General features: G+C 37.6%; 4 protein-coding genes across 4 annotated transcripts; 1 reads left to right on the top strand and 3 right to left on the bottom strand.

Annotated features, from left to right (window-relative positions):
• Positions 1–1,988: 1,988 nt before the first annotated feature.
• On the bottom strand, positions 1,989–3,115 carry LOC114529478. The gene has a single exon (XM_028551298.1). It carries the CDS (start codon positions 2,918–2,920, stop codon positions 2,012–2,014), a length of 909 nt encoding a protein of 302 aa, XP_028407099.1. The 5' UTR covers positions 2,921–3,115; the 3' UTR covers positions 1,989–2,011.
• A 95-nt stretch (positions 3,116–3,210) lies between these two features.
• LOC114529287 lies at positions 3,211–4,321 on the bottom strand. Its single transcript, XM_028551044.1, has one exon. The coding sequence runs from the start codon at positions 4,138–4,140 to the stop codon at positions 3,211–3,213; it is 930 nt and encodes a 309-aa protein (XP_028406845.1). The 5' UTR covers positions 4,141–4,321.
• Positions 4,322–4,619: 298 nt separating this feature from the next.
• On the bottom strand, positions 4,620–6,950 carry LOC114529477. The gene has a single exon (XM_028551297.1). It carries the CDS (start codon positions 6,443–6,445, stop codon positions 5,534–5,536), a length of 912 nt encoding a protein of 303 aa, XP_028407098.1. The 5' UTR covers positions 6,446–6,950; the 3' UTR covers positions 4,620–5,533.
• A 1,106-nt stretch (positions 6,951–8,056) lies between these two features.
• Positions 8,057–24,496, top strand: LOC114529479 (ras-specific guanine nucleotide-releasing factor 2-like). Its single transcript, XM_028551299.1, has 26 exons — positions 8,057–9,101; positions 10,458–10,567; positions 12,936–13,083; positions 13,236–13,328; positions 13,463–13,716; positions 13,810–13,889; positions 14,063–14,139; positions 14,212–14,442; positions 14,788–14,905; positions 17,534–17,700; positions 18,419–18,476; positions 19,227–19,399; positions 19,653–19,729; positions 19,811–19,886; positions 20,022–20,283; positions 20,433–21,704; positions 21,793–21,860; positions 21,936–22,048; positions 22,118–22,184; positions 22,319–22,428; positions 22,793–22,877; positions 22,951–23,148; positions 23,247–23,326; positions 23,466–23,583; positions 23,670–23,738; positions 23,937–24,496. Exons 1-26 carry the CDS (start codon positions 8,835–8,837, stop codon positions 24,060–24,062), a joined length of 4,497 nt encoding a protein of 1,498 aa, XP_028407100.1. The 5' UTR covers positions 8,057–8,834; the 3' UTR covers positions 24,063–24,496.
• The last annotated feature ends 56 nt before the right edge of the window (positions 24,497–24,552 follow it).

Below are 24,552 nucleotides of genomic sequence, written 5' to 3'. Positions count from 1 at the left end.
GGTCTGGTGTAGGTAGTATTCTATAATAAGTTGTTGTGATTTGTTTCTGAACAACCAGAGAAAGATATCTCAAATGTGGTGGGTTAGTGTAAGTTGTAGTATTCTACTATTAGTTGTTTGAAAATATCTGAATATTTCTGGGTAATCTTTTGAGCATGTCTTTATTTTGTTTGTCAGGTGGTAATCAGAGAGAACTTGCACGGGCAAAAAATTTAAAGAAACAGCAAGGAAAAGCAAAAAAAGGAGATGAGCAAGATGGAAATAAAGGAGCAAATCTTGTTAAAAGACAAGAAAGGTAAAATTCATGCTGTCTTCTTTTTAAACAATTTGTGGCTACGTAGTTATCCAGCTATGATTTCAGTACAAATATCAACCAATAATAAGCCAGGTATTCAACAAATCTGAATTTACATTTCTTTATTTTATATAACTTTGGCACTTTAAGCAATTCTATTATTCATGCTTTCATTTTCGTGTAGTACTTATTCAAAAAGCATTTCGAATAGTGCTTTCCTAAAATCCATACAATGTTTATGAGAATATTATTAGACACACATGCTTTTAGGAGTTTTTAGAGAAATGGTGCCTTTTAAACAAGGGGATGATTTAGTTATTAGAGAAAGCTTGAATTTGTGTTTTTGAAGGTGCTTAATGTCGTCTAATGTCATCTGTTTTATTTAAAAATGGATTTGTATATATATTAATGACTGGACATAAATCTCATGCACAAATATCGTTACAAAAATTGCAACTGAAACTTAAGGTTACAAACATACTCATGATATTGTCTGATGAAGCTTTATGCAAATTTATGGATTTTCAACCACAAAATGTTGATGTAATTGCAAACCAATGTTCACGGTGTCCTCTTGGTAGGCCGTTTGTGGACGTAAAGCTATGCCCATGAACACGTTCACTCTCCAGAAACTTCAGAAATTCTTCAACTTGTTGATTTTTGCCAATTGGGCAACAAATATGAACAGAAGAGGATGATCCTTGCTTGTTGATTTGCTCAAGTACTGGTTTGAGAAGAGCATTTGCAATGCTGATATTCTCACAATATAATGGTCCAATTTTATAGCCTTCATTGGGAACAACTGACTCTCGTGCAACAATATACCCAGCCACAGATCCTTCGCTATTCAAAGCAACACATGCATGGCTTGCTGGTGAATACAACCACTTGTGTAAAAACTGTTTCCGATCATATCCAAATATTACTTTATCATATTTCACCAAAGATTCAAAGTTAGCATCTGCAACTTCTCTCACATGATATGACGAAGCATCACTGGAGTTTCCTTGGAGTTTCCTGAAAGCGTTTATTGAGTTAAGATTGTGAGTCTCAGCCGAATACAAGATATCAGCATTGCCAAAGTATTTTTTGATTAGTTCCAGAGATTCTGATGAACGTGCATATGAGCCTATGTTTGTCATTGGTTGGGATTTTTTAATTATGTGCTGCAGCATTTTTAATGCATAAGCATTTCTTTGATGTTTCTCTTCAATGTTCATTGCACCTCCATGGCAATAACCATCTTCGTATTTGAGAACACAAGAAACCGCAATTGGCGTACCATCCAACTCTCCAGCATACAATCCTGTGGGGTCACAAGCCAGATAACAATCTATTTCATCAAATGCTGGCCGCATTTTCATTCTTAACCTTGTCTGTAGGAAATATTTCTTCAAATATGCTGACGATTCTGTTATCATTTTAATACGAAACATCTTTATTTGCTAATATGTCTGGATTTTATATTTAATGGTTTTGATTTATGAATAACAATGTGTGATTGTTACATTAGGGTTGCTTTTCAAATTTCAATGGTGCTTTAATTTCCTTTGGTGCTTCCTCTTGCACGAAAACAATTTCGAATGGTGCTTCCAGAAAACACATTGAATGTCTAGTTAAGCTCTGTTCAAAAAACTGTTTGTACTCTAAATTCTGACTAGAATTGCAACTCAAGGTCTCTCAAAGCAGTGCTATTATAATATTCAAAGGCAATTTTCAACCTAACAGTGTTGATGTAATTGCAAACCAATGTTCATGATGACCTCTTGGTTGGCCATTTGTGGCTACAAAGTTATGCTGATGAACATACTCACTGTCCAGAGACTTTAAAAATTCTTCAACTTGTTGATTTTTGCCAATTGGGCTACAAATATGAACGGAAAAGGATGATCCTTGCTTGTTGATTTGCTCAAGTACTGGTTTGAGAAGAGCATTTGCAATGCTAATTTTCTCACAATATAATGGTCCAATTTTATAACCTTCATTGGGAACAACTGACTCTCGTGCAACAATATACCCAGCCACAGATCCTTCGCTATTCAAAGCAACACATGCATGGCTTGCTGGTGAATACAACCACTTGTGTAAAAACTGTTTCCGATCATATCCAAATATTAGTTTATCATATTTCACCAACGATTCAAAGTTAACATCTGCAACCTGTCTCACATGATATGACGAAGCATCACTGGAGTTTCCTTGGAGTTTTTTGAAGGCTGTTATTGAATTTAGATTGTGAGTCTCCACAGAATACAAGAAGTCAACACTGCCAAAGGATTTTGTGAAAGCTTTCAGTCCTCCTGATGTCAGGGCATAAGAGGCCATATTTGCCGTTGGTTTAAATCTTTTAGTCACTTCAGACAATTTCAACGTATAGCCAGATCTTCGATGTTTCTTTTCAATGTAGTATGCACCTCCATGACAGTAACCATCCTCGTATTTGAAGATACAAGCAATCCCAATTGGTGTACCATCTAACTCCGCAACATACAATCCTGTAGGGTCACAAGCAAGATAACAATCTATTTCATCAAATGATGGCCGCATTTTCATTCTTAACCTTGTCTGTAGGAAATATTTCTTCAAATATGCTGATGATTCTGTTATCATTTTAATACGAAACATTTTTATTTGCTAATATGTCTGGATTTTATATTTTAATGGTTTTGATTTATGAATAACAATGTGTGATTGTTTCATTAGGGTTGCTTTTCAAATTTCAATGGTGCTTTAATTTCCTTTGGTGCTTCCTCTTGCAGGAAAATAATTTCTAATGGTGCTTCCAGGAAACCCATTGAATGTCTAGTTAAGCTCTGTTCAAAAAATACAATATAAATTCTGACTAGAATTGCACCTCAAGATCACTCAAAGCAGTGGTATTATAATATTTAAAATATTGTTTAATAAAGCAATTTTCAACCCAACAGTGTTGATGTAATTGCAAACCAATGTTCATGATGTCCTCTTGGTAGGCCATTTGTGGCTATAAAGCTATGCTTGTAGACATATTCACTGTCTAGAGACTTCAAAAGTTCTTCAACTTGTAGATTTTTGCCAATTGGGCAGCAAATATGAATGGAAGAGGATGATCCTTGCTTGTTGATTTGCTGAAGTACTGGTTTGAGAAGAGCATTTGCAATGCTGATATTCTCACAATATAATGGTCCAATTTTATATCCTTCATTGGGAACAACTGACTCTCGTGCAACAATATACCCAGCCACAGATCCTTCGCTATCCAGAGCAACACATGCATGGCTTGCTGGTGAATACAACCACTTGTGTAAAAACTGTTTCCGATCATATCCAAATATTACTTTATCATATTTCACCAACGATTCGAAGTTAACATCTGCAACCTGTCTCACATGATATGACGAAGCATCACTGGAGTTTGCTTGGAGTTTTTTGAAGGCTGTTATTGAATTTAGATTATGAGTCTCCACAGAATACAAGAAGTCACCACTGCCAAATGATTTTTTGAAAGCTTTCAGTCCTCCTGATGTCAGGGCATAAGTGGTCATATTTGCCGTTGATTTAAATCTTTCAGACATTTTAATCACTTCAGACAATTTCAACGTATAACCAGATCTTCGATGTTTCTTTTCAATGTAGTATGCACCTCCATGACAGTAACCATCACCGTATTTGAAGACACAAGCAATCCCAATTGGTGTACCATCTAACTCCGCAACATACAATCCTGTAGGGTCACAAGCAAGATAACAATCTATTTCATCGAATGATGGCCGCGTTTTCATTCTTAACCTTGTCTGTAGGAAATATTTCTTCAAATACGCCGACGATTCTGTTATCATTTTAATACGGGACATCTTTATGCACATTTTATTCCAGGTGCATAATTTATGACATTATTACCAGTTTTTCACCAAAAATTCGCGAAAATCAGGCGATTTAAATGATATGTATTATTCCTCGGTCAGATAAATACTTCTAAAGATATTTTGGATCAAACATTCCAAAATATAGGTTTTTTCAAGAGCTTGAGAACTTATTAGGGTTTTGACGTCATACCGTTCATGGAAATATTGTCACATTCAGTGAGTCACATTACAATAAATACATGTCGTCGTATGCATCAAAATTTGTATACTTTGCGCTGCAAAATTCCGTCTAGATGTGTTCTATACGGTTGTTTCAACACACCAGATGCTGAAAATCTAATAGCCCTACATCCAATACCGCGTATAATGGAGATATGGAAAAAAAAGTTGGAAGATGGAAAAAAGTTCTTTAGCTTGTGGATTTTTTCCAACTGGGCAGCAGATATGAACCGGCGTGGATAATGCTTTGATTGCTTTTGAGTTGATTCGCATACTGCGTACTGGTTTGAGAAGAGAATTTGCGATGCTGATATTCTCACAATATAATGGTCCAATTTTATAGCCTTCATTGGGAACAACCGACTCTCGTTCAACAATATACCCAGCTACAGATCCTCTGCTGTTCACAACTTTATTTAATTACGTAGTTCTAGCCTCGTCGTAACTGGAGATGGTGAAATTTATTTAGGGGGAGGCGTACAGGTTTAGTTTTTCCAGTTGTAAAGGGAAAAAAATCTTTATTACATTTTGTTTTTGAAAACATTACAATTAATCATTTTAGTAAATATGCCGTTATAATAAAGTCATGCAGTGAATCACGCCAAAAGGCGAGAAAGGTCAAGATTTACGTAATGCTTACGTAATCCGCTGTTTTGTGTCAACAATGAAGCACTATTTAATATGCATTACTTCTCGCTTGGTTTACTCTGTTCTAGTTAAAAAATAATATAAATTAGCAACGAAAAGTGGTTAACTCTCACAATATTCCATTACCTCGTCCTAAAAATGCCGCTTGCAAACATCAACTTTCCTAGACTCAATTTGCTTGTGAAAATACGCATGCATCACATGATCGACGCATTTTTATCCTTAGCCTTATCTGTCGGAAATAATTCTTCAAATATGCTGATTTTGTTATCATTTTCAAGCGAAACATCTTTATTCGTATTTAGAAACATTTCTATTAGTGCTTTCACTCTAGAGAATATTTTCTGGAAATACTTTTTCGAATACAGTTCTTCGAAGAGTTCTTACACATATTAAAATAACCTAAAATAGAATTACATATTATACTCTAATTTGTAACAAAAATTGCAACTAGATCTGAAAGTTACGAACATAGCAGCAACACAGTCATGATATTGTCTGATGAAGCATTGTGCAAATGGGATTTTCAACCAGAAAATGTCGATGTAATTGCAAACCAATGCTCATGATGACCTCTTGGTAGGCCATTTGTGGCGATAAAGCTATGCTTGTAAACATATTCACTGTCTAGAGACTTCAAAAGTTCTTCAACTTGTGGATTTTTGCCAATTGGGCAACAAATATGAACGGAAGAGGATGATCCTTGCTTGTTGATTTGCTCAAGTACTGGTTTGAGAAGAGCATTTGCAATGCTGATATTCTCACAATATAATGGTCCAATTTTATAACCTTCATTGGGAACAACTGACTCTCGTGCAACAATATACCCAGCCACAGATCCTTCGCTATTCAAAGCAACACATGCATGGCTTGCTGGTGAATACAACCACTTGTGTAAAAACTGTTTCCGATCATATCCAAATATTACTTTATCATATTTCACCAACGATTCAAAGCTAGCATCTGCAACTTCTCTCACATGATATGACGAAGCATCACTGGAGTTTCCTTGGAGTTTTTTGACACTTGTTTCTGAATTGATATTATGAGTCTCTGCCGAGAACAAGAAATCAACATTGCCAAGATATTTTTTGAACATTTCTGGCATTTTAGATGTCCGTGCATATGTGGTTAGATTTGAAATCGGTTCAGAGTTTTTTACGACGTGTCTAAGTATTTCCATTCCATAGCCAGACTTTTGATGGTTCTTCTCAATGTACGTCCCACCTCCATGGCAATAACCATCCTCGTATTTGAAGATACAAGCAATCCCAATTGGTGTACCATCCAACTCCGCAGCATACAATGCTGTAGGGTCACAAGCAAGATGACAATCAATTTCATCGAATGATGGCCGTCTCTTTGCACCCACTCTTGTTTGTAGCAAGTAATTCTTCAAATATTTTGAAGTTTCTGTTATCATTCTAATACGGAACATCTTTATATCTTCTAGTATTTCCTTCTTGTATCAATAAAATATTTGTATTTTCACCGATTAGCGATCACATGTATCATTGTTTATATGAAATGCATATTATTAAGTTTAATTTATACGGTTACATAATAATAAAGCTTTTTTTCTGTAGTACTTCCTGTCTATCGGTGCTTCCTTGTTGTACTAAGAAACATTCCTATAGTATACCTCTTCCACGAACCCGTACAATACCCCTTTACTATATCCCCCTGCAAAAATTGGGAGTGCTTTTAGGAGTTAGATAGCGATGCTTATTGAAGGGAGGAGGTGTGCTTTAGCAATTAAGAGCTTTTTAGAGAGTGGAAGTGGTGAAATATGTGTTTTATACAAAGTTATCGTGAACATCAGAGAGCTTTGGCAAGAAACCAAAGTAAAAAATGATCTGGCGGTTTTGCAAGCTAAAGGTTAATAACTATTATGTTCACTTTCAGAGATGCGGAGGTCATGAGGTTGAAACAGCAGAAAGCCGCTGAAAAGAAAGCCGCTGCTGATAGTGGCGCTGGCTCATCAAAGAAATAACCCAAGGACTATTCAGGTTTCTTCCAATATTACATGGTTTTATCTACAAACTATATTAGTTTATGCTATGTGCTTTGTTGTTAACCCACAAATATTTGTTTGCCTTGAATTTTCATGTCACCTTAGTTCGAGATACCCTCTAGTTCGAGATTTAAACTAGAGTAAAAAAATATTATAAATAATGTAAAAATGCTCTGAGAGTCACGTCGATAATTTCAATGGAGAAAAGTTTTTGGAACGCATAAACGTCAAATTGTTATAAATATAGGTATCAATCTGCACATGCACACTATGTAATAAATGTGTTTATTGCATGCTTTTAAAATAATATTCATATCGCATAAATTTATAAATAATGATAAATTTTAAAACAGTTGTTGTGTGATAAATATAGTAAACTTTGTCCTGAAATAAGCTTTATATTGGACAAGCATTGTGGCATTAGCTCCATATAATGCGGTAAAACTATACGATCGAGGCCTTCTTCACTTCAACCGTATTCTTGAGGAAAATGGTTTTTGTTTCATTTAGGTAAACGCGAAATCCCCAAATTTGATAGGAATATGCTTAAGGTGGATGGTAGCCGTTGCATTTCTAGCGCATGTCCTATAGGCTATACGAACTAAGAACCCAAGTCAAGACCCTGGGTACGAGGTTGCTAAGAAGCCAGCATGCATGCAGACAGTATACGAATTAACATACGAAATCTGTCATGACCTGCACCCTTGTCAATCAATGTAAACAGTTTAAACGTAACACAATTGGCTTGGCTCGGTTTTTCATCCACAACACATTATGTAAACACGGCTATAGATCGGATATAACGAGCGTTACACAATCCATAATCGTTTCTGGTTTTTGGCTAACTGATATTAATCTATTTTGGAATATATTTATTGGAATATATTGCACGCATGCATGCATGTGCGTGTATTTTGTTTCTAAGTCTTTCCGACTGCGCCTAAAAAAAGACAAAGCAAGCGGAATCATCTGGGATACTTTTGGAAGAATACAGATCATTTAACACAACCGCTTCGTTTTGTTTCATATCAAAAATATTGACTCTAATATAAAGAAAATGCTTATAGGCTTCTTTGGCTGAAGTAGAAAAATCGCTTATAACTTGTCTACGAGTCAAGTGTCATTCAAATGCCCTTAATTTTGTGGCGAAAAGCAATCCTATAACGACGAATTTGTTGTCGTGAGGCTGCATGTTTTTTTTCCTAATAATATTTGTTTCGTTATCTGTCTTTTCGTCGTTCTCACGCGCGGTTTAAAATTGCTGCTGGCCGAGAGTGCATGAGGCTATAGTCATTCTATAACAGCTCTTGCCAGACACATCAACGCGCGCCGTCACTGCATATGAAATGAGTGAGAAACGAAGTGAAATTTATTTTGCCTAATTTTGAATTCGTTTGTAATAACAGCGTATAACCGCAGTGCTAAGAACTTAATATTATCATTGCGCCTACAAGATCTCATCGGCGATTTAATAATACTGCTTTTCAGCATTGCCAATTATAGTACTATTTAGTATGTTTAATCTTAGCACGCAGATGTTTTCTGTCTTTCCACAAAACGGAAGTTGTTATAGAGCGTGCTAGCAGCACACATATTTACATGAAAAATGTAACGATTCTCTGGTAGCAAGGCTCCTTCGTAGATCATAGACAGACAATTTCTCCTGATGACTGGAAAATGCTAGTTTCTCATCAGTTCTCAAGCGGGATTTGAATTTTTTTTCGCTGTTTACGCGCTACGGATAAATATCTATTCAGCTGGAAAGGCAAGTTCGCTTTCGGTAGCTATATAGGCTTGAACCCAGAACAACAAAATGCCAGTGAGTATTCGCTTCACAGACTTACATCTCAACTACTTGACATCAAGAGCAAAGGACGAACCAGCCTTATCAGGAGAATTATCCATAAAGGATACTGACCACAGTTCCCAAAGATGGCACAAGAGATGGACAATTCTTCACCAGAATTTACTGCTTTACTTCGAGAACTCATCGTGCACCAAACCAGTCGGTATAATTTTCCTGGAACATTCAACTGTTGATCTCGTCTCCTTAGCAAAACTACGAGATATCCCCAAGCAGGTAAAGACTAAAGTAGTACATTATTTCTGCATGCATACGTATATAACACATGCAATCAATATACAATGAGTTTATAGGACCTGTGAATATATTCGCATAAATGACTGGAAGGATCCATCTAAACTTTGAACGAATGCTGCATGGAAATTTCTTTTAAACCACTTCGAAGAGAGCGTATATACGTTTAAGATCTTGTCGAAAACCTTTTTGGGATGCATGTTTATTGGCGCTATATAGTTTTGTTTATGTCGTTTATATATATATATATATATTCTGTCTTTTCCCGTCATATATTTACGAGTGCATGGATTCATCATTATATACATGCATGCATGTTACATTCATAAGCACCGATTCTAACCTTGTAATTTTGGGAAATCACCTATGGCTATGCTATTGTAATAACTATAACTATATAGTATATATATTTTTTACAATTGCACTTCTTATATATACAATCACAGTGTATTTGTGAATTCGCTACAATTCATATTTCACAAATGCCTGCCTTTCGAAAGAGCTTTTCGATACAAATTATTGCAGAATCATTGCTGCCCGTCTTGTTTTATTAAATAGACACAAAAGCTTTATATAAGCGGCGTTAAATCAAAACCTCGGCATGCAGACGCTTTGAAATCTCTACAAATTGCTGGCAATCTTGGTTGTGTGGCGTAGTGGATTTAAATCTGTGATAGATATGTATATATATAGAACATGGAGGCGTGCGATACTAAACTATTTTAATCTTTATATATCAGTAGATATGCGGCGTTTTATTTCGTTGCCAGTGAAATGAACAAACTACATATATAGAGCTACGGGACGGCTTTAATAGCGACCTGTGAACTTGCAGCTTGGATCAATCCCGTTTTCCGCACGAAAAATCAGAGTTAACTACCTTAAAATTCGTTTAACGTGTCCCTTGTGAACACGGGGATACGATATAATTGTTGAACACGTTTTTCAATTCGTCTGTTCGCTATGGCTTTAATTTTATATTTTATAGTTTATAAGCTATTAAAAAGTTTTTCAATGACCCCCTCCCCCCGTAAAAACAGTTGAACTAAACACAGCTGCAAGACAAACACCGAATGCATATACTATTGTATTTTAATAAAATATATCATTGTATATCAAAGCTTTTAAGCTCATTTTTCATTGCCCGAATTTGCATACGTAATGAAATTCGTAGACGGACAATAGACTAGCGACAGTATCTTTTTTCGGTATCAGAAGTAACGGCTGTCTCTCTGATATCTTCGTATCTTTCGGTAAACTTTGGATTATTCAATTCTATGCTTCCAAAGGAATGATGTTTATACAGAGTTATGAGCTTGTGAATTTTTTTTATTTTAGCATACGTTCTACATCGCAATCCCGGAGGACAGTGAACAGCAGAAATATTTTCTTCGAGCAAGTTCAGAAGATGAATGTAACAAATGGGTGAATGCTCTACGGTCGTGCAGGTAATTTTTGGATTTTTTGATGGAGTGAATGAAGACAGCCTAGTCCCTAGGACTCTTATACGTTCTTAGTGCACGCAGCAAGGCTGGACTTTGTCGCCACTTTCTGTATTGAGGTTAGTTTACGATCTACGGCGCGGTTATCTGATCTTGTTCGACGTCGCTAGTCAAATATTTTTCTTGAAATAAGCTACGAAATGCTTTCTTCCTTCATAACGTTTATTGTTGTAAATCGCAAACATGTCAAACACGTCACGAAGTTTTAAAACCCGATGTCAAACACGTCACGGAGTTTTAAAACCCGATGTCAAACACGTCACGAAGTTTTAAAACCCGATGTCAAACACGTCACGAAGTTTTAAAACCCGATGTCAAACACGTCACGAAGTTTTAAAACCCGATGTCAAACACGTCACGAAGTTTTAAAACCCGATGTCAAACACGTCACGGAGTTTTAAAACCCGATGTCAAACACGTCACGGAGTTTTAAAACCCGATGTCAAACACGTCACGGAGTTTTAAAACCCGATGTCAAACACGTCACGGAGTTTTAAAACCCGATGTCAAACACGTCACGAGTTTTAAAACCCGATGTCAAACACGTCAGAGTTTTAAAACCCGATGTCAAACACGTCACGGAGTTTTAAACCCGATGTCAAACACGTCACGGAGTTTTAAAACCCGATGTCAAACACGTCCACGATGTCAAACACGTCACGAAGTTTTAAAACCCGATGTCAAACACGTCACGGAGTTTTCGATGTCACACGTCACGAAGTTTTAAAACCCGATGTCAAACACGTCACGGAGTTTTAAAACCCGATGTCAAACACGTCACGAAGTTTTAAAACCCGATGTCAAACACGTCACGAAGTTTTAAAACCCGATGTCAAACACGTCACGAAGTTTTAAAACCCGATGTCAAACACGTCACGAAGTTTTAAAACCCGATGTCAAACACGTCACGAAGTTTTAAAACCCGATGTCAAACACGTCACGGAGTTTTAAAACCCGATGTCAAACACGTCACGGAGTTTTAAAACCCGATGTCAAACACGTCACGAAGTTTTAAAACCCGATGTCAAACACGTCACGGAGTTTTAAAACCCGATGTCAAACACGTCACGAAGTTTTAAAACCCCACGTCACGGAGTTTTAAAACCCGATGTCAAACACGTCACGGAGTTTTAAAACCCGATGTCAAACACGTCACGGAGTTTTAAAACCCGATGTCAAACACGTCACGAAGTTTTAAAACCCGATGTCAAACACGTCACGGAGTTTTAAAACCCGATGTCAAACACGTCACGAAGTTTTAAAACCCGATGTCAAACACGTCACGGAGTTTTAAAACCCGATGTCAAACACGTCACGGAGTTTTAAAACCCGATGTCAAACACGTCACGGAGTTTTAAAACCCGATGTCAAACACGTCACGAAGTTTTAAAACCCGATGTCAAACACGTCACGGAGTTTTAAAACCCGATGTCAAACACGTCACGAAGTTTTAAAACCCGATGTCAAACACGTCACGGAGTTTTAAAACCCGATGTCAAACACGTCACGAAGTTTTAAAACCCGATGTCAAACACGTCACGAAGTTTTTAAAACCCGATGTCAAACACGTCACGAAGTTTTAAAACCCGATGTCAAACACGTCACGAAGTTTTAAAACCCGATGTGTTTTTAAAACCCGATGTCAAACACGTCACGGAGTTTTAAAACCCGATGTCAAACACGTCACGGAGTTTTAAAACCCGATGTCAAACACGTCACGGAGTTTTAAAACCCGATGTCAAACACGTCACTTTAAAACCCGATGTCAAACACGTCACGGAGTTTTAAAACCCGATGTCAAACACGTCACGAAGTTTTAAAACCCGATGTCAAACACGTCACGAAGTTTTAAAACCCGATGTCAAACACGTCACGGAGTTTTAAAACCTGATGTCAAACACGTCACGGAGTTTTAAAACCCGATGTCGAACACGTCACGAAGTTTTAAAACCCGATGTCAAACACGTCACGGAGTTTTAAAACCCGATGTCAAACACGTCACGGAGTTTTAAACCCGCGCAATGAGGCCTACGGACTAGGCTGGGCTGGGGTAGATTGTGGGAGGATTGGGATAGAGATGGGAGGGAGATTGTAAGCGAGAGAGCAAGATAGTCGAAGATTGATTGAATGAGAGGTGATTGATTAGAAGATGAGGGATGAATAGGGAAGAGAAGAATTAATGAGTTGTTTCAGGCTTTAATGAAAGCGAAAAGGATAGAAAAATGATTGAATGAAAGGTGGTTGAGAGAATTAATAATGGATGAAAAGGACAGGGAGACATCGTGAAATCTTACGATTTTATCTTCTCTTGTAGTTATGCTTCCCTACAGTTGGAAAACAAACAGCTTGAAGCAAAATATAATCTCTCAACTCAAATCCTGGAAGCCGAGCAAGAAGCCAAAGAACAACTGATAAATCAATGCATGGAATATGATCAGCATATTCAATCCTTGGAGAGTAATGTAAGTGAACCAACATGATCTAATCGTCCCTGAATGAAGTGTACCTCTGAACCCTTTTGAAACCCTCATGGACAATGTAATATTCTGCTCATAGGTCTTTTATCGTCTTCTGGAATACTTGAAACATATTCTGCCATTTTTTGCCCTTGCAGCTCGCAAAAAAGAGGCGTCAGGAGGAAACAAACAAGCAGGTTGAAAATCAGGAAGACGAAACCGAGAGCAACGATATTAAAAAAATTAAAAAGGTTCTTCGACTAAATACTTCCTTCCCAACAAGATAAACCACTAACGATTAACTCCTTCAAGCAAATACTTTGAAAAGCAGAGAAAAGAAACGGAACTTCCTATAACTTCAACTAAAATATTTAACACTTTTTAGGTGCAAAGTCTGGTACGAGCTTGGCTTTGTCGTCGTCGCTGGCATTCTGTTGTCCAGAACTACATTGAGTCAGGTCATGCATCAAGCATACGCCAGCGAAATCAAGTTATCTTTCATTTCGTCCAAGAGGAAGAAGAATATGTGACAGACTTGTCAACTTTGGTCACATCATTCTTACGTCCCTTTCGCATGGCCGCCAGTGCTAGGAAACCCCCTACCTCACACGAGGAAGTTAATTCCATATTTTTAAACTGGTAGGTAACTGCGTGCATGCATGTCGTGAGAGTTTGTTTTAAGTTCTATATTCTGTGAAATACGTAATCCTAAGTTGATATATTTTGTTTCAGTGAGATTATCCTATTTCTTCATCAAATATTTCTAAAAGGACTTCATACGCGAATGGAAAATTGGCCGACACTTATTCTTGGTGAGGAAAAAACTAATTCTCTTTAACTGTAATCAACCTTGTATTCCAACATTTTTAATATCTTCCGTAACTTAGTTTAGGTTTCCTCCTGTAGTAACACTGGATCAAGAAGAGATCGACCTCTCTTACTGGACCTCTAGGAAGAACAATTTAACACTGTTTATCCTTTGCAGGCGACCTTTTTCGTATTCTACTTCCAATGTATGGGATTTATCAGGAATATGTTCGAAACCACCACTATAGTCTTCAGGTAAAAGCTCCATTAGTTTCGATGAAACAGTTTCAAGATCTCTTTTAATATTTTAAATCATGTCATGTACAGATGCTTGCAGAATGCAAGAAACATTCGCTAAGTTTCAACCGACTTTTGACAATCCACGAGGAAAAACCAGCCTGCGCCAATAGAAGTTTAGAGACGTTTTTAACTCTCCCCATGCATCGAGTACCTGGTTACATCATCACACTTCACAGACTTCTAGCATTCACTCCGCCTGATCATGTGGATAGACAATCATTGGAGCATGCGCGTGGCGTTTTAGAAGAATTATCGTTGGTAAGTTATATTAAGTTATCTCAAAACCTTTTTCGTGGTGACCTCTCGTGCTAATGAAAATTTATCTCTTTGGAAAATTGTTTATAGATTTTTAAGTCCATAAATAATGTTAGTTCGGTTTAGGTTTCCACCTGTAGTAACACTGGATCAATAAGAGGCGATCCTTACTGGACCTCTAGGAAGAACAGTTTAGAACTGATAGAGCTATCCAGTATAAATAAAGGTTTAGTTTAGGTTTCCTCCTGTGGTAACACTGAATCAATAAGAGATGATCCTCACTGGATGAATCTCAAGGAAGCAGTTTACAAACGTGGGCGATATAAAATGATAATAATTTGTTTTTAGTTGATGCATGATGAAGTTAGTGAAACAGAAAATATTCGCAAGAATTTGTCCATTGAAAGGCAGATAGTGGGAGGTTGCGAGGAACTGCTTGATGTAAAACAAGTCTTCATTCGACAAGGTTAGTGTTGTCATTTTATATTTTTTAAGATTAGTTCCCATATGCGTGATTTTCTTGCTTAATTATATAAGAATTAGGATAATCGAATTAAGAAGTTTTCAACTACGAGTTGAAATGAAATTATTAAAATTATGTGAATAACCTAAATGTTTGTTGCACGACCCCCCTGTGGTGTGGACACGTGTTTCTCGGTTGGTGAAAGATGAAAAATAATTGTCGCTAACCAAGTTTTCTCATTACATAATTATTGAGCCTATAGGATGTCTTTGAATTGAAGATTTCCACTCAATTCTTGCATTTCATTAAACCAGCAACTGCTCAATCTTTCGAAGAATATATCGGCTGTCAACCTTGACATTGTAGGTGCTTAAGATAAATCGTGTAATATTCAAGATGAATATTAAGCTATATGCATGAAAAATCATAACAAAACACTTATAGTTAGGAATACAGTTTTGAATATATTCTCACTCAATTTAGCATCATCTGGTTAATAAAGTATATCTCAATAGCTGTTGTTGCCGAGCTCCTCGTGTCTTGTGGAAATTTACCTAATTTTTTTCAACATAATTATGCTTTTCAACAATATATTTAAGTTTGTTGACACGAAAGCAATGAAATATATCATCAATTATTCATCGTAAGCTATCTTTAAAAATGACAACATAATCATTTGGCTCTTACTCTACCGGACACAAAGACCTTCCCATGTACTCAAAAACCGTCAAAAAAGGCACTGCATTGATATATTATCACAAAGTAGTTATAAAAATAGTTTCACTGCTGAACGCTTGAATATTTCCTTCATGAATACTTCAATGAGATCCAGTTTATCGCCTCATCAACGCCGTATCGTATCGATGTTTGTGGCTGGGATTCATCCGAACTGATTAATTTTAAATGATTTGCTCAAACGAGTGCCTTCGCGCTTCGACATTGGTGCGAAAACGACTTTCTGACACTTTCTCGATTAATCTTTTCGCAAACAAAAAGATAACATTCTGTAAACAGTAGATTGAATGTCGATGTTGTGTAGGAGTTTTGCAAGGTTTCTCTGAACCAAGGTATGAGCTGTGTTGATTTCATATACAGGATGTTTTTTTAGCTCAGTCCAGCCTATTAAATTTTGAGGTATCAATTGATATGCTTTAAATTTTGTATACGCTTTTGAAACTGAGCTAATTGCCAGTTTATATACGGCGGCTTGTGTCTTTTTTCTATGGATTGTTGAAAAGCATTCCTCGATATTAAGGTCAACTTAGTTTTATCATAACTCCGTGCAAAAGGGATTCGTATGTTGTATGTTTGAATAAATTTTGTCCGCTCATGAGCTGTATGACTCTGCGTGCAGCCGTCAAGGAAAACTTGTGTTTCTCTTAAGGCAAAATTCAATTTATAAGTGAAGAGTTGTGGAATTGTGATGGTGCCCTAGTTTACTGTGATTTCTATAATGTCTATATATTTAATTCAGTCTGCCATCGGAACATTTTATTCTGCAGATGGTCCTGCTGTGTACTATATCATATGTATAGTATATGTTTTGTGCATAATCACTGTCAAAAAATGAGTCCACTTCTGAGGCCTGGATACGAGAGACAGACGTTTACATAACTCTCGTACCTCGTGAATAAACTTTTTCGGCTTTTTACGTTAAGTTATCAGACTAAGACTTCATTGAGCCTTGCATGTTTTAATCTTGGCTCGGATGATTCTAAAAGTCCAGTAAGGACTACGCCAGGAAACCTAAACTAAACTAACTTTATTTATACTGGATAGCTCTATCAGTTCTAAACTGTTCTTCCTAGAGGTCCAGTAAGGATCATCTCTTATTGATCCAGTGTTACTACAGGAGGAAACCTAAACTAAATTAACTTTATTTATACTGGATAACTCTATCAGTTCTAAACTGTTCTTCCTTGAGATCCAGTAAGGATCATCTCTTATTGATCCAGTGTTACTACAGGAGGAAACCTAAACTAAATTAACTTTATTTATACTGGATATCTCTATCAGTTCTAAACTGTTCTTCCTAGAGGTCCAGTAAGGATCATCTCTTATTGATCCAGTGTTACTACAGGAGGAAACCTAAACTAAACTAACTTTATTTATGCTGGATAGCTCATCAGTTCTAAACTGCTCTATCAGTTCTAAACTGTTCTTCGTAGAGGTCCAGTAAGGATCATCTCTTATTGATCCAGTGTTACTACAGGAGGAGACCTAAACTAAACTAACTTTATTTATACTGGATAGCTCTATCAGTTCTAAACTGTTCTTCCTAGAGGCCCTGTAAGGATCATCTCTTATTGATCCAGTGTTACTACAGGAGGAAACCTAAACGAAACTAACTTTATTTATATATAATGAAGGAACCTGTTGAACGTATCATCGGCTCCAAATCAATAAAATCCTTCCCCCAATAATTCGTTGTTATATATTCATGATGTTTTTGTATATTTATTTAATGCATGTGACGTCCTTGAAACCATTCAAACAATTGAGTCAGCTGTCATGATAATAAACAGATAAAACATACAATGTTTGATCTCGTAAACACGCAACAAACAAATTGTTCATACTGTGTTTAGTGTCATCGTATTTACATATGCGATGTTTTGATTTTTTTCAAAGGAAGCTTGATTCAAGTCGAAGAAAGTCACAAAAAGCCGATATTGTCGTTTGCAGGACTTGGCTTGAAACCTCACGAAAGAAAGGAGTATGTTCGTCATTGCTTTTTGTTCTCTGGACTGTTGTTAATTGCAACAAGATCATCAAATGGGAAGCTGTCTCTACACAAGGTGAGCTGTTATCTAGTGGTAATAGTAATATACAACGTATTCGAGTCACGGAAGAACCGTGAGAGAGTTATCATTTGTGACAAAGTTAGTTTCGTTGAGATTTCTTCCTGAGGTAACAACGAGAACGTGATTCAGTTCCTTTTTATTGTACTGTTTCGAAATTGCCGCTAATTTACTCAGATATCCTAAATCCGGGCTCAGTTCTATTTAAGTCTTAAAAAAGCAGCTCCTATTTTCTACCTGCTATGATGTAATTGAGGGTCTCCTCAACAATCTTCTGCTCCTCATATATTTCCGTCAGTTATACAAAAAGAGCTAAACACAAGTCAGTTTTCCCACACTTCAAATATTGCGTGGCAAGATCTCAAGGTATACAATAACTTACTCACTGCTTTTATCTGTTTAATTCTTAAATATGATGTGTTAATTGTTCGTTAACACGATATTGTAGTGTATTATGTGCATGTGTCGTACAACTCTCTGACGAAGGGTTGATTCCATGAGGTAGATGTACAGTTATAATTGCCTGATCATTGCTTTACCTCAGTCTCATGTGAGAAGACTGCATGCTGTTGGTTTCACTCTGCCTATTTCCAGGTATTTTGGGGTTCCCCCGTACTAGGACTGTGTTAAGATAAGAGGGCAGATCTGGAGGGATAGATTAACTATTAGAAATAGAGTTTATATATAGTTTCAATATGTATTTTTATTATTTTAGTCAACTGGAAAACTACATCTGTCCAACGTGTCTGTGATTGAAAATCTATTCGAAGAAGGTATTGAAAAATATTCTGTATGGATTCACATCTGCTTTATTTCTGTTCGCATCACACAATATCATAAAATACAGCAATAATATAATAATTTAGACATCAAACACTACATAATATACTAATTCTTTTAAGTATAGTACTAATAGTAGAACATCCCCTCTACAAAAAGTCTTTTATTCAACATCGTTGCCTACAAGTGACGTAGCTATTTCTGTAACTATAAAATCTGCAGTTTCATCTTCTTTCGCTGTGAACTCATCTGACCTACACAGTTGCAATCACGTAAATCTCAAGTATATTACGTTATCGTTGACGTAATTGCTTTACTCGACGAATGAAAGTGTCGTATTTTCGTGATAAGCTGTGAATATCCAAGGATGCGGTTGGCAGACAAGTGAATCTAGTCGGATTATAAGCAGAGATTTCCCAGGTTTTCAACGCATTCATTGTTTGTGCAGCGTAGCGAATACCACTTTACTGCCATGATATGTAGGCTTAATGGTTTCTGCTTCTACGTCAGTCTATTTTATGCCTTGGTTGTGAACATTGCGTGGTAGCGCGGTCAAAATGTTGGCGTATAAATCTCGTGGAACGCACAGGCATTTATAAACATCACTCAAGCTGTGGTTTGCTTTGTTAAACGATGGCAGAATGTAGTTTCAGGGCGACATAACTTATAACTAACGGAATTGCTTATTGTTTTACCTGGTTTTGATAACCAGCAACTGCAGCATGGTAATTTCGTATTCCTAGATATAATCTTCGATGTTAGTACACCTACGACCAAGATCGATCAGCATTGTGGATATGCTGACATGGCGTTGAGAGTTGTTGTACATCCACGTGATGGGGAAACCCCACTGACTATAACATTGGTTGCACAGACGGCTCACGAGAAAGCAGCCTGGCTTGGTGACCTGAAGCAAGTAAGCATAATTCAGTAAGGCCATAGCTGGAAGCCTAATCGAGGTGCATATTCTTATAGTCGTCTTATTCCCCACTGATTTATTTTAAAAGCTATTGTTCATACGGTATGTAAATATGAATGTGTGGATATGCACCCCTCTCCCTCCAAATTAGAGGTCTAACCACGCCCCTAGGTTCAGTCATACTCCTGTGTGTAATCTCGTCTGCCCTGGCTTGAATCAACTTATAATACTTCTTAATCTTCTTTTTCAGTGCATTGAAAACATGACATTGATCGACAACGTTCAGGACACCTCGTTCTCGTCGCGTTATTGTTTTACTAATGTCAGGTAATTCCTTGCTCTTCAGTTGAATTTCCCGTACTTCCTCTCACGATATGAGATGAAATGATATTCTTGTTTACTTTTCAGAAATGATCCAAGTTTGTACACTGATGATGTTGGTATTAAATACTCCAAGTGTCTAAACTCTTGCAGAATACCGCGGGTTAGTGGAAAACAGGAATCTCAGTTTACAACCGATAGAACTATCCAATATGGATAAAGTTAGTTTAGTTCAGGTTTCCCCCTGGCTTTTGTGTTAACAGTAACAGTTCATCCATCTCTTTCTCCTTCACAATAGATACGTTATGCAAGTCTGAAGCGGTTATTTGAACGTTTACTGGATTTACGATTTTTGAGCATTGAATTTTTAAACACCTTCCTCATCACATATCGTATATTTACGGACGCTGACACCATATTGGATGTTCTGGAGAAGTTTTATAATGATCGACAAAGATCGTGCTCATTACCTGTGACCGGCGGCGATATTCATCATATCACTACCAATCGTCGTGTAAATTCACTGAACGAAAAATGTTCCACTAGAAATTGTGCCCCAGGTGAGTGCCATAATTCTTGCTTGTTGAATTGCCCGAATGTCAAATTTATGTTTCCTCCTGTAGTAACATTGGATCGATAAGAGATGATCCTTACTGGGCCTCTAGGAAGAACAGTTTATAACTGATAGAACTTTAAATCTTTTTTACAGTCAAAAACCACACGGGTCTTAACGAGGAATCGATTGAGGATGATGAAGAGCCTTTAGCTCGACCAACGACACTCCAACTTCCCCAATCTTGTTACCACCGTCGTCACTCATCCCCCTCTGCCCTGGGCGAGGGTCATGTCTTCCAGTACCCCAATTTGGACACTTCAACTAACAGCACAGACTCTGAGCTGGATGGAAGGAATGATTCTGAGGCGCTTTTCGCAAGCGGTTTAAAACGATCAAGAAGTCGTGTCAACAGTGGCCCCTCGAAGGGCCGCGAGGATAGCGATTCTAATCTCGGTTCAAAAACATGGCCGAGAGAGTCTCAGTATAGCAGCCAGGGGAATAGTTTGTCACAGATTCATTGTACAAGCCAGGGTAAAAGTCTGTCTCATGAAGGAAATGGTCAAGTCTCTGAAGTGTCTGGAATAAGAGAGAGAAAGTCTCGTCGTGGATCAGAGATTGCAGTTGAACCTATACCCGTCATTACTATGGACTGTTCCCTCGGTAATAATGTTACCTCGGAGAATATTGATACTCTAAACCAGACTTCTGTCTTGGAAATTGACGCTAATAACAATCCAAGCCCTAAGTCAAGCAGTTCTAGTATAGTTAGTGAGCACTGTCTCAACAATGTCTCAAGTGGTAATATCGTTAAGACTACTCGTGGCAGAAGTGGACAAAGTGATAACCTGCTCAAAGAGAGACAGAACAAAGACAGGAGTATTTACGAGGGAATTAAAGATAGTAATCACAGTTATGTTAAAGAGATCAGTGTTCAACAGAACAATATTAAAGACAAGAAACACTCCAAGTCGGTGATGAACAGTTGTGGCTTTTCGCTTGGGCTTGAACGTTCAAAAGAACTACCGGACAAAAGACCCAACTCTTGTCCTAAGACTGTGGGGAAACAAAAACCAGATTACCTCAAAACAACCTCCCAGGAGAACCCCAGCCCTAAGCATAGTAAAGCAAGATCTCAGAGCTTACTGGAGAGGCGCAAGGGGGGGAAGGAGGCGAAATATGGACTCTCAAGTTCTGGGGAACTTAAACCAAAACGGAAATTTTCATTTCCCCGCCCTCTCTCACCCCGGTTAAACTCGAGCTCGCCAAAACCTGTGGCAAGTCCTGGGGCGGTTGTGACGTCAGCACGGGCGTCTAGGAGAAGGACTAGTATTACTGCTGCCGCTGCTGCATTCGCGGCTGCCACTGCTGGCGCACCTTGCTCGCCTTCGTCACCTCTTCCGTCATCAAATGCACGATTTTCATTTCGTAAGTATCATTTTGTTCACGTAACACCTCAACTTCAGATCACCTGAAAATATACAACTCAACTATGTCATCTTTTGCATTGTGCCAGGTGAAGTTCAAGGACCATTAGCTAGAGTTTTGACTGTATTACATCACTGGCTTATTAAACACGGACAGGTATAATTATAGTTCCTTATCTTCCCAAGATATCCTGCGATAGCGCTTGATAGCCCACTCTATACTCTGTTTTAGGATTTCCGCAATGTCCTGGCGCTACAGTCGAGATTGAAAACGTTCATTGATAAAGTGAAAAGATGTGAAAAGACCACCTCGGAACAGAGACGATTTTGTAACACAATTTTACAGTAAGTGAGCGAGCTGTGGTGTCCAATGATGACATCATTGTGATTACATCATCGTTTCTCCATTCGCAGAACTCTCGATAAGGATCCCAGCAGAGCAACTGATGAAAAACTTTTCGAGAGGATATTCTTACGTCGGGTAAGGAATTGTAATGAATGAAGCTTTGTGCTGGACGAAGTAGAGTTCACCTGAGTTAAAATGAGCCCACGGATTGGACTTTTTAACCCATCCATTAATGATCTGAGGGATGAACTAATATGATTTGTGTTTAGATCCAAACGCCGTCAGAACTTGGACTTACTTTTGATAAGGTTTCCTCAAGTCAGTTGGCTGAACAACTAACACTCACAGAACATCTTCTCTTTTCAAGAATACCTTCTTTGTACGTCAGTAACTTGCAGCTATTTTGGCATCAATAATAGTGCTAATATTCTTGTATGTTTTCATGGTGACATCAATAAGTAAATTAGCTTGTAGGTACACCACGTCTGTATTTCATACTGCAAAGCTTTCGGTCCGTTAATCGGGGCCTTCATCAGTGCAATAATGATGTCTTAAACAGGTCATCATCAATTGCACTGATTAAGGCCCGGGTTAACGGACCGAAAGCTTTGCAGTATTAAATACTTACGTGGTGTACCTACAAGCTAATTTACTTCATAATAGTGCTGTTCGTCACATGAAAAGTTCGACGTCTGAAACAGGTCTTCAATACGTCAGTTTCAAAGTCTTTGTCGTATTTCTAGCGAGTTTCTTAATCTGTCGTGGATGAAGGCGGATAAGGAAGTCAGAGCACCGAATATTTTGAGAGTGAGCCAGAGATTTAACGAGGTGAGTTTTAAGGCCGGTCTTTGTTTTAATGAATGGCCCATTATCAGATTATCTTATGCCAGTTTTCTCATAGGTAAGCAGATTGGTGGCGTCAGAGATACTCAGCCGCAGTACAGCATCATCGCGGGCGGCGGCTATAGAGAAATGGGTAGTCGTGGCAGACGTGTGTCGTCATCTTTGCAACTTCAACGCTGTCTTGGAGATTGTTTCGGCGCTTATGAGTAGCTCCGTTTTCAGACTGAAGAAAACATGGGAGAAATTATCAAAGCAGGTGGCTAGATTTTGCCCATCCATTTTCAGTTTTCAACTAACTCTGCATTTTATAATCCAAATTCAGAAATGTTTACATTTTTGTCCTCTCTTTCACAGACAAAAGCCATGATTGACAAGTTGCAAGATTTGGTGAGCACTGACGGCAGATTCAAGAACATGAGGGAAGCTTTAAGATGGTATGCTGTCTTATGCGGAGCTGGTTCACTGAAATAAGTTAATCCATAATTCTTTTAAAGGAGCGCTTTTCGTCACCAAATACTGAATAATCCTGGCAATTTCCGAATGACAAAATCATTTTCTTATTTCTGTTTTTAGTTCTAATCCACCGTGTATTCCGTACCTTGGTTTTTATCTCACTGACCTGGCGTTTATAGAAGAAGGGACGTCTGTAAAGAATGAAAGTGGATTAATAAATTTCTCAAAGATGAGGATGGTATGCTTGTATGCCGTCTATTTCACCCGGAATATCCTAAATATTCGTTCTTCATTGAAATGAGAGAACTTCTTTATTTTATATAGATTGCACAAGTTGTTGAAGAGATTCGCCAGTACCAGGAAATTCGTTACAACATCCAACACGATTCGAGGGTTAGTTTAGTTTGCTTGTTTGTCGTCGTTGTAAACGTCCAGTAAGGATTATCTTCTAAGGATCCATTGCTGCCACCATAAAGAGAGATAAATAGCTCTTAAAATGTAGCCAGGATCGCCCTCCTTTCACCATCTCAGGTAAAATCACCTCAGGTAAAAACCTGTCAATTGTTCATCTTTATGAAAATCTTATTTTAGGTTACAGATTATTTATTCAATCGAGAGATGCTAATGGATGAGAATTCGTTGTACAAAACATCTTTAACTTGGGAACCAAAGAAACGACCATCTGTGAGATTAAAGAAAGCTGACAGTCAGGATTGACTCGCAGTGTGTATGATCATGGTATATCTACGTTTTACATTTCTAAGTAAAAGAGAGTTTCAGTTGTTAACTGCTGGGTTTTGAGCCAGTTTTCAACAGAAATATGACAATGAGCATTTGTTGTGGTTGGTATCAACAACACTCGACCAGTTTGCGATCAATTTAAACCTTCGTTTTCTTCATGAAATGCATTAATACAGTGTTGGAAATCTTATGTTTTCTTGGTAGTCATCCACTAGCTGATTTTATCCATGTCGTGGAAAGCAATTTTTGAACTGTTTGGCTTTGTAAAATATTAGATATTTTCTATTTTTGAATTTTAGATAGTCACTCATTTTCAAAGTAATTTTATCGTAATTTATTAACTGATACAAAAGGAAAATATGTTATCTACAGTGGTGTTAGATATAAGTTGAATTTATATGGGAAATAAAATGCGCATAGTAGGCTATCGTAGACTTGTGGTACCCTTTATTTGTAGTAAAACACT

This window comes from Dendronephthya gigantea, unplaced genomic scaffold (assembly GCF_004324835.1).
Source record: "Dendronephthya gigantea isolate DGI-Jeju-01 unplaced genomic scaffold, DenGig_1.0 000056F, whole genome shotgun sequence".
Classification (NCBI taxonomy): Eukaryota; Metazoa; Cnidaria; class Anthozoa; order Malacalcyonacea; family Nephtheidae; genus Dendronephthya; species Dendronephthya gigantea.
This window is presented reverse-complemented; position numbering and strand designations above follow the sequence as displayed.

What these genes read in the sequence shown, in the direction of transcription:
- LOC114529478 (XM_028551298.1), bottom strand. Translation starts at nt 2,920, where the DNA reads ATGTTTCGTATTAAAATGATAACAGAATCATCAGCATATTTGAAGAAA.
- LOC114529287 (XM_028551044.1), bottom strand. Translation starts at nt 4,140, where the DNA reads ATGTGCATAAAGATGTCCCGTATTAAAATGATAACAGAATCGTCGGCG.
- LOC114529477 (XM_028551297.1), bottom strand. Translation starts at nt 6,445, where the DNA reads ATGTTCCGTATTAGAATGATAACAGAAACTTCAAAATATTTGAAGAAT.
- LOC114529479 (XM_028551299.1), top strand. Translation starts at nt 8,835, where the DNA reads ATGCCAGTGAGTATTCGCTTCACAGACTTACATCTCAACTACTTGACA. An exon ending in ATATTAAAAAAATTAAAAAG is followed by an intron (nt 13,329 to 13,462) that starts GTTCTTCGACTA and finishes AACACTTTTTAG; the next exon opens with GTGCAAAGTCTGGTACGAGC. An exon ending in GGAAGCTGTCTCTACACAAG is followed by an intron (nt 17,701 to 18,418) that starts GTGAGCTGTTAT and finishes TTATTATTTTAG; the next exon opens with TCAACTGGAAAACTACATCT.